General features: G+C 37.7%; 1 protein-coding gene across 1 annotated transcript; it reads left to right on the top strand.

The window, feature by feature from the left end:
* The first annotated feature begins 1,766 nt into the window (after positions 1–1,766).
* Positions 1,767–4,692, top strand: mrps21 (mitochondrial ribosomal protein S21). The gene is made up of 2 exons (XM_061060082.1): positions 1,767–1,918; positions 4,119–4,692. Exons 1-2 carry the CDS (start codon positions 1,836–1,838, stop codon positions 4,297–4,299), a joined length of 264 nt encoding a protein of 87 aa, XP_060916065.1. The 5' UTR covers positions 1,767–1,835; the 3' UTR covers positions 4,300–4,692.
* Positions 4,693–9,766: the final 5,074 nt, after the last annotated feature.

Genomic DNA, 9,766 nt, shown 5'->3' with positions numbered 1-9,766 from the left:
GGATGTGGTTTCATAAATCTGTGGTTGCCCTGAAGGCTATCTCCCTTTGTAAAAACTAGGCTTGCTGCTGATCCCTGTAATGCAGAAACCCGGGTTAGGGTTAAACAAGTAGAAGAGAGAAAGAGGAAACAATTTACAATGTTTGAGAGTGTCATTTATTTCCATGTCCACCCAAGAAATATGTGATATAAATCTAACAGATAAATAGGAGGTAGTTATGCACACATCACTTAGATTCAGGGCAGTGCAAAATCAGCAGACTTAAGAAGAAGATAAGCCTGCACACTTGTTCAAACGCCAGAAAGAGTTTTAATTGATCACAACGTTTCGACCAGAGGTCTTCTTCAGGTGACCATTTTTGAACAAAGGAGGGGGGACCACACCCATATATATGTCAAAACCAATAGGTTGATAGGCCCTATGTGGTCAAACATTCAACACATCTATAATGATCACCTTTCAAATATAACATCAGGAAAATTACACAAAAAACATACAAAGGCAAAATATATATTGTCATAACCTTATTTACCACTAATAGAAAATATGTTGTATAAAAACATCAACAAAGACAAATCCAAAAACCATACAGCATTAATATGTGAAGAGCAGTAAACACATCTGATTTGTTTTTATTACAGATGTTCATAATGATTACATGTTCTCATTTTGTAATTTTAGATTCATTTTGATATATTCAGATGTGCGGACAAGTTTTAACAACATACTGTACGTATAGTGATGATTTAAAGCAATCATCACCATCCAGACTACTCCTGTTATCTCAACAATTTAAGATGTAAGTCTAACAGAAGATTAATAATAAAAGGAGCAAAAGTAAAAACTAATAAAAAGGTTAAAATAAAAAATAAAGCCTACAGCAACTTTATATGTTAACGTTTTTTCACAATTTAAGAATCATTACTGAGTTTGGATTTACTTTTTAAATATGTATTTGAAGACTTCACCCACAATCAATCTGATGATGGTTTAAATGTTGCCAGGATTACATTCAGTGAACATACAAGTGTCACATTTGATTTGGAGTATATATTTTGATATATAGGATAAACTTCATCCAGTGAAACACCATGTTGAAAAGAATTGCTGAATAAAGCGCCACCTAGCGTTAAGTTGTAACTTCTCCTGCTTTAGGGACTTTATGAAGGCAGTAATGTTTTTAGATTCGGCCTCAGTTTTAGAATAGAAAAATGAAATTGGAGAGACAGGCCAGACCTTATTGTTGAATTAGTATATCTATTGTATAAAATCGAACAGGCTGGAGGATTAGTGGGGTTTTCTGTGTCTGGGATGCCATTACTTTTCAATTCAGAATAGTGTAAAAACAAAGATATGCTACAGTATTTGGGCAAAGGAAGAAGGCACAATGTAGCCTAATAATGACAAGACTGAGTTTAGGACACTGTGGCTTTGCTTGTGATCTGGCAAAGATAGGAAAATACGAGGATGGACTATGCAGAACCGTAAAACATGTGCAAAGGGTTGTAACCTGGTTGTAACCTATTCACGGAGGAAAAATAATAAATATACATTGCTGTGTCTTTCATTAAATTACAGACAATAACACTGGAACATATACTAAATTCGTCTGAGCATCAGTCACAGATTGCGCAAGTAGTCCTGGACTTTATATCTTCGATAGGAATCATTTTCTCATTATTTCAATTATTTAGATATTTTAAAACAATACCATATATCAACTGAGGAGGCAGCAGTGTGCCGCAAAGCATGTAGTCTGACGGAAATACAAAAGAAGAAGAAGCAGAAGCTACTGTTTCCAACCGGACAGTTATAGAGCAGACACCGGTCTCATCATGTCGAGGCACCTTCGCTTCATCGCAAGAACTGTGATGGTCCAGGACGGCAACGTTGATGCGGCGTACAAGACTTTGAACAGGTGAAAACACTTTTTCAGATAAAACATAACGTACGTTCACCGTCATCCAGAAAATGATAACCTAACATTAGCTACGTTAACGTTAGCCTTCCGCTCAATGTCACAGAGCTGCGGCTGCGCAGTGTCACCTTACAGCACAGCCTGAAGATAAACCAGATAAACGCTTTATTTTCTTATGTTTATGTTTTGTGGTTTTATGGTTTTATGGTTTATTTAGTTGAATCCAAAGCTAGAAGCGTTTGAATTTAATGAAGTGGTGTGACTATCTGGACGTTTATTTTTCCCCACAGGCCCCATAGGCTGTCCGACTAAGACATTATTCATAATAATGTTGTTATTATGAACAGTTCTTTCCTCATCCGTTTACCTTCTTGTTTTTTTAACTGCCTTTTTTACGTGTGTACTTCTTACTTTATTGTAAGTGTAAAACACAGACTGTAAATATCATAATATATATATAATATAAGGTGTTAACCTTGTATAATGCATCCATGGTGTTAACCCTCACACTGGTTCTCAACTGGTGGGTCACAGAGCTGTTATCAGGGGGTTAACAATGTGTGCCAATGTTTGTTTTACCTTTCTTTGATCTCTCCTAAGGTTCTGCATTCTAATTGGTTGATTTTGATTAGTTGAAAATAACATTTGGGTCCTGATTAGGGACCGGTATCGTTAGGATTTTATCGATACCTGTATCAACACCAGTTTAACTCATCGATAGTCTTATTGATACGACTCTTCATTATTTGGTGCAAACACTAAACACATGACATGAAAGATGTCTAATGTAACACATCAAATATATAACTAGAAATCTGACAAAAACAAGGGATTTGTTTATGTTTTTGTTTCAAGGAAACATTTTTAAATATTACTGTATTTTAAGTTGAAACACGATGGAAAAACAGATTATGCCTTTTTCAATGCACTCCCCAGACGGTTTAAGTAACGTCAGAAACTCTGAAGGTAGCATATGGACTCTTGTGGTTATACATGGTTTTATCATTTCATTAGGCCTTTAATGTGTAAAAGTCTACAGTGTTCTCTGTGATGCTTCTCGCAGTACGTCCAAGCTTTTCTATCATGCAGTAAAACGCTGATATGTTAAAGTAAGAGCAGTATTTTACTGAGATCAAACACATCATGGTGCTGATTATTAATTTGATAATAGGATATCAACACACATTGCTCTCCCACAGTTTTAGAGAGAGAGAGACAGAGGGAGAGGAGCGCATTCATGCATGTGGAGCAGACGCCACGTGGAAAAACGGTCATTTTATCCTGATGTTAAGCTGTAGGTAACAACCCTCAGGTATCACTGAAGTTAATGAACAGAGTCTCTCACAGTGACAAAACACAGTGACAGCTTTCGCTTATGACCGATCTTCCCCCGGCTGAAGAGGCGTTGTCAGAATCATGATTCACTGATGTGTTAATTAATCATCAGGCACATACCATACATGTGTAGCGTGTTAGGAAAACGTTTTTTAGGCACATCGTGCATGGCACGGGTCACATTGTGCCACAGGTGTTTCTGGTGTTTTCTGAAGCAGACTGTAGTGACGACAAGCGTCTCTGTGCAGAATACTACATTTCCTTTTCTTTCCTGTAATTATTTTGCAACAGACACTGATGTACGTCGCTTTGGATAAAAGCGTCTGCTAAGTGAATTGTAGAATTGTAGACAGAGACACAGACATCCTTCTGATGCTCGTATATTTAATTTGATTTCAAACAGAGGCACGTGCCCCTAAAATGCACAGGAAAAGCGAGCTGCAGCTTGATAATAAACGTGAGTTTTGGGCTGACAGCCAGCACTTATGGAAAGCCTTTCATTAAATAAGATTTACGGATTTGGGTAGCCATCCCTATTCCCAAGTTTCCATGAAGGCGTTGGTCCTGAGGCTATACCAGTTGAGAACCAGGGCTTTATTGTACACATTAATGTCTGTAGAGTAACTTCAGATTTTGATGCAGCCTTCTGCCGGTGCATTGTTTTTCAACTTGTGGTGAATTTTGAAACCCTTTGTAAAGATTTGCAATCTTTCACATCTTGTAATGAGCTTTAAATATATAATGTTTTAACCTATCAATAATTCAGAAGTTGAGACTAGCAGCTCCTCCGTTTGTTCTGCCTCATTTAGCCTATTCCTTTATTACAGTTTTTTTTGTAATATAACCAATGTCTAACTATCTCCAGGATTCTAACTCAAGATGGAATTATTGAAACAGTGAAGCGCAAGCGCTACTTCGAGAAGCCCTGCCGAGAACAACAGCGGAAGAACTTTGAGAACTGCAGGCGGATTTACCACACGGAAATGGCCAGAAAAATAGCCTTCATCTCGAGGACAAACAGAGAGGATCCATGGCTCGGCAACTAGGAAAATAAAGGTGGCGTGATGAAAGAGGAGGATATCAGTTGACTGGGTGTGACGGGGACCAGCATGTGGAAGACACAATCAAGATCAACACCATGTCACTGTCACACATAAACGGACTGGGAGAAGAGGCTTTAATGCTGCTCCATTGTTTCACATTCAATGGAAGTAAATCTGCCTTTATTGGCCTGTCAACGTTGGACAATGTGAATTTTCCTTTCTATAACATATGGCAGGAGAAGAGCAGTGCTTGCAATATGTTATAGACACTATTTGTACTTTTTCATGGTTGTAATAAGCAGGTTAATTAAAACTTGTCTGGCATTTTGTGTATGAATCTTCCTTAACGGATTGCCAATGGAAAGCTAATAAATTTGAGACAATATCTAAACCTTACATGTTGAAAAGGTATTTATTATAGGTAAACTTATAAACACAGATGTTTTTAATGTGCAGCCTGAAGAGATGGCTTGTCTACATACAAGTTTAAGAAGTATTTAGATTTTATGGGTGTCAAACTCACATTAGGTCGGGGGCTGGATTTGTTCAAATGAGACCTGTGGGCTGCACTATTTTTGCCAACATTACTATGACTCAACACATGGATATATATATATATATAAATATATGTATATAGGCTGCTGGCTGATTACTTTATTTTATTTAATATAGGGTACTTGTAACGATCAGTGAGCACATTTACACATGAAAATGTAAAATTGCATTATGCAGAACAACAACAAATCTGATCACGTCAAGCAGAAATCATTGTGTTATTCTTGCAACATATTTTCATTTTCATTTTACCTTTATTTATTCTCGAGAAATCATTGAGGGCAAGCCCTCATTTACAATGACGTCGAGAGTACAATTAAAACGAATAAGAGACAACAAAGACAAAATACATAGATTATAAGACCAGAAGAATAAGCAGTAAGCAGGTAACTACAGTTAATAACATTTACACTCATGAGTACAGTGAGCTGTGATCAAGTTTTTAAATTGACCCATGGTAACCATTGTATTGAGTTTTAATGTGTTTTGTATTGTGTTCCAGGTGTGTGCAGCACAAAAGGTGAAGGATGTTTTCCCAAAGTTTGTTTTTACATGTGGAACCGTTAACATTAGCCAGTCACTTGATCGAGTCTGATACTGATTATCAGCCAAGATTAATAAAGAAGTGATGTATGCTGGTAGATTACCTGCAAGTGATTTATAAATAAATAGCAGCCAATGCCGTTCACGTCTAACTGTTAGTGAGGGCCAACCATCTTTATCGTACAGGATGCAATGATGAGTGGAATATTTGTCACCAGTGATAAATCTGAGGGCGGAGTGATAAACTGTGTCTAATGATTTTAGGGTGGAGGCAGAAGCATGTCTATAAATGACATCCCCGTAGTCCAGAACAGACAGGAAGATGGCTTCAATTATTCGCTTTCTACTCACTAAGGGGAAGTTCACTTTGTTTCTGTACAAGTATCCAATTTTCTGTCGTAGTTTAGTGGATAATGTATCGATGTGAAATTTAAATGAAAGGGATTGATCCAACCAGATGCCAAGATATTTATAATGAGGTACTCTTTCAATATTGTGACCTTCCAGAGTTGTTATATGCAAGTCATTGTCTGTGGTATTTCTGGCTCGTGTAAAGAGCATGTATTTAGTTTTGTCTGCATTCAGTAATTATTTTAACTCAAGGAGTGCATTTTGTAATTTGTGAAGTGCTTCTTGTAAAGTTTCCATTGCTAAATGTGCAGTCTCAGCAAAACAATACAAAACTGTGTCGTCAGCGTAGAGATGGGCCTTACAATTTGTAAATACAGAAGCAATATTATTAATATAGATCGTGAACAGCACAGGAACCAATACAGAACCTTGTGGAACCCCTTTTGATAGTGGTAAGTATTCAGAGCGATCAGATTGTACAGTCACACATTTCAATCTATTAGACAGATAATTCTGGAACCATTTAAATGAGGAGTTGTCAAAACCAACATCATGTAGCCTCTGCAGGAGTATGGTGTGATCAACAGTGTCAAACGCTTTAGTTAAATCAACAAAGAGGGCAGCACAGTAGTTCCCTTGATCAACAGCAGATACAATATTATTTATGACAAAGGTAATTGCTGATGTGGTGCTGTGTTTTTTTCTGAACCCAGACTGGTGAGGACTTAATACAGAATTTCTTGAAAGGAATGATTTTAGTTGATTGTTGACTAATGTCTCCAGGATTTTAGAGAGGCTGGACAGTTTGGAGATCGGCCGGTAGTTGTTGAGTTTGTTTTTGTCGCCGCCCTTATGCAGAGGGACAATATGTGCTGACTTCCAAACCTGAGGGACAACTCCAGTGGTGATTGAAAGATTAAAAATATAGGAAATTTGTTCCTTGATTAGAGGGGCACAGAGTTTTAAAAATACGGCTCTAGATTATCTTCTCCCCTTGCTTTCTTAATATCTATAGAGTGGAGAGCCTCCATTACAGCAGAGGAAGTGAAGGCCTGTATAGTAAATTTAGGGGAATGGTTGTGGGAAGTAGGAATATGAGCCAGCGGCCGGATATTAACAGTGTTTCCAGAGTACAATGTTTCAAACTGACTCCCAGAAGCAACAAAATGGAGGTTAAAAGCACGGCAAATATCTGAAGTTTTATTTGTTTAGCCTTCATTTAAAATAACATAAGAAGGGAGCGATGGGAAGGATTTATTTTTGTTTATATTCACTGCTTTCCAGAATTTTGATGGGTTTGAAGAGCAACTAGAAATCAACTCCTGGTGACAAGAGGTTTTAGCTTTTCTCAGTGAATTTGTGCATTTATTTCTGAGTTGTCTGAATAAAAGCCAATGGGCTGCTGTGCCTGTCTTTCTTGCTAATATGCCCAGGCTTTGTCCCTTTCCTTTAAGAGTAATGATAATTCAGTGGAGAACCATGGGCTTGATCTATCTTTAACCCTTAACTTTTTAAAAGGTGCATGCTTGTCAAATATTCAAGTGCATGATCCACATCAGGTATTTCAGATGTTTGACATATATTACTGTTCACAATGTCATTAAAAAACACCTGTTCATTAAAATTTCTGAGATTTCTCTTGAGTACAATCCTGGGCTTAGATTTTGCTAGTCTAGCACTCCTTATACATGCCAGAGGACAATGGTCACTGATGTCTAGGGAGAAGACCCCAGAGGCTGTAATTTTGTCCCTTCTATTGGTAAAAATTAGATCAATCAATGTTGATTTTGAGGGATCTTTCAAATTAGGTCGAGTTGGTTCAGTTATGATCTGTGATAGATTTAGACTGTCACACATCTCCTTTAAGCTCAATGAATCATTTGACAACCAATTTAAATTAAAATCACCCAAAACCAGGATTTCTGAAGTACTGAACTGAGAAAACATTTCTGTTAATTGATTAATAGCACTGGGATTAGCTGATGGTGGTCTATATACACCTAGCACAGTCAATGATCTGTTACAAGAGATTTGAATTTGTAGAGCAATACATTCAAACGAGTGAGGTATAGATACGGTATTTAAAACAGTAGCAGATATAAAGTCCTTTACATGTATAGCCACGCCACCTCTATGTATAACCATGTCCCTCTCTGTCTTTTCTGTACAAGTTGTAATTATTTATTGCAACTTCCGAATCATGGATACTCTTTTTAAGCCAAGTTTCTGTCAGCACAAGGATATCTGGGTCAGTTTGTGATACAAGAGTTTTCAGATGATCTAATTTAAACTGAGCACAAAGACTTCTCATATTTAAATGCATAAAACCTAAGCCATTTCTTGACTTAAAAGTCTGTGGGTTAAATAAAACTTGCTCAGAGTCACAGGAGGGCCCACTAGCAGATGGCAATGGTTTCGATTTAATTAGAACTAAGTTATCCTGGTTACAAAAACTTGTGCAGGGGAGGAACTGGCGGTGCTTACGGACACTGGTGATGAGTACAGGGATGCTAAATACTGGAGCAGAGAGTGGAAATGGAGAGCAGAGGGTGTTGATAATAGAGCTCACCTGAGAATCTAGATCCTGCCTAATTTCAGTGAAAAGAAGTGGCTTCATACACCAGTAGATGGAGCTAGGGAGCCATCTGGACGATGCCAGTGGTAAGGAGAGAGAGTTCCGGTCACTAGTGTCCAGGTGTGCAGAAGGGTTAATTCATTTTGATATAAAAAAGTTATATTTCAAATGTAAATGTTTTTTGGCATTCACTATGGATATGAAGAATGATTGGCCATTATAGAAATCTGATTGGTCACCCCAAAATCCTGAACTACCATTAGCTGTTTGCCTTGTCAGGGGGGCGGGACTTGCTGTATTACAACAGGCTGTTTAAAGCTTTCTGCTCGTTTTAAAGTAGCCTACTTCATTTTGGTAATACTTTAAATAGTGACTCTGAACACGTCTTTTTTTCAATACTGAAAATAATTAAGTGAAGAAGATTTGAATACTGCTTCCCTTTTTAAATGTTAAACTATACACTGTTATTTAACATGTGTTTAATACTTAAATGTAAGTATTGAAAGTGGATATTATAACCCTTTCTATCTCCATTGATCATGGGTGTGTGTGTGCGTGCACATGTCAGTGGCCCAGTATAAAGGTCTGGCTCCGCCACTGATTACAAGTGGACCTCTGCGTGACCGAACAGCCTGTGTGTTATCTCGTGTTCGGATCACAACAAAATGTTCTGTTCTTTACAGTCCAAAGATCTGGTTTTAAAGGCGCAGCAGTATTTTCAAGGGATGTCACGCTGAACCTTTTTTTTTTGTGATCACCAGAACAATTTCTCCTCTGGGTAAAGTAAAAATAAACCATCTGTACATAGAATCAGTTCATGTTAATTTGACATTCTTGTTTTTACTATAACCAGGGGTTGAGTCACTCATGAGATACCCGTTGCACTCTAATAGTCTGCATGTGAGGAGCCTGTCCGTGTCGTTTAGCAAGTTTTCTTATCCGCTCTAGCGCCCCCTTGTGCTCACCAGAAAGTAAGCATTGTTAATATCAGCCAAACTTTCATTTCACACGATCAAGACAAGAGACTGTGAAAAGTGTGGACAGAACTGAAGGTGTTCAGCTGTGTGCCTGTGTCCCATTTCTTTGATCAAATGTTGGCAACTTGTAAGCAAATAAAACAAAAGAAATACAGCCCCGCCCCCTTCCATCTTTCTACAAAGTAGACTAGTTGTTCTGTGACACCCCCTCTGTTTTTGGACAGCCTGTTCTCTGGGATTACGTAATGCAGGAGCAGCTCGTCTCTTTTATGATGTTACTCCCTGTTGGCAAGATAGTTCAAATTGCCACGTTGAATTTATTCATATTACCCTCTTTCTCTTTTTTTTAACAAGATGGGTGAATTTTTTTAATGCAATGTAATTGATAAAAAATGCATATAAATAAGTAGGCTATATGTTTTAAATTTCACCCTTCTCCAAAAAGTGTCTCGTGAGCCGGATTAAAGCT

The sequence above is a fragment of the Labrus mixtus genome, chromosome 16 (assembly GCF_963584025.1).
Source record: "Labrus mixtus chromosome 16, fLabMix1.1, whole genome shotgun sequence".
NCBI classification, from domain to species: Eukaryota; Metazoa; Chordata; class Actinopteri; order Labriformes; family Labridae; genus Labrus; species Labrus mixtus.
Note: the sequence above shows the minus strand (reverse complement) of the source record. Positions and strands in the feature narration are given on the sequence as shown.

Coding starts and splice junctions, on each gene's coding strand:
- mrps21 (XM_061060082.1), top strand. CDS start 1,836: ATGTCGAGGCACCTTCGCTTCATCGCAAGAACTGTGATGGTCCAGGAC. Junction 1,919..4,118: donor GCGTACAAGACTTTGAACAG/GTGAAAACACTT, acceptor AACTATCTCCAG/GATTCTAACTCAAGATGGAA.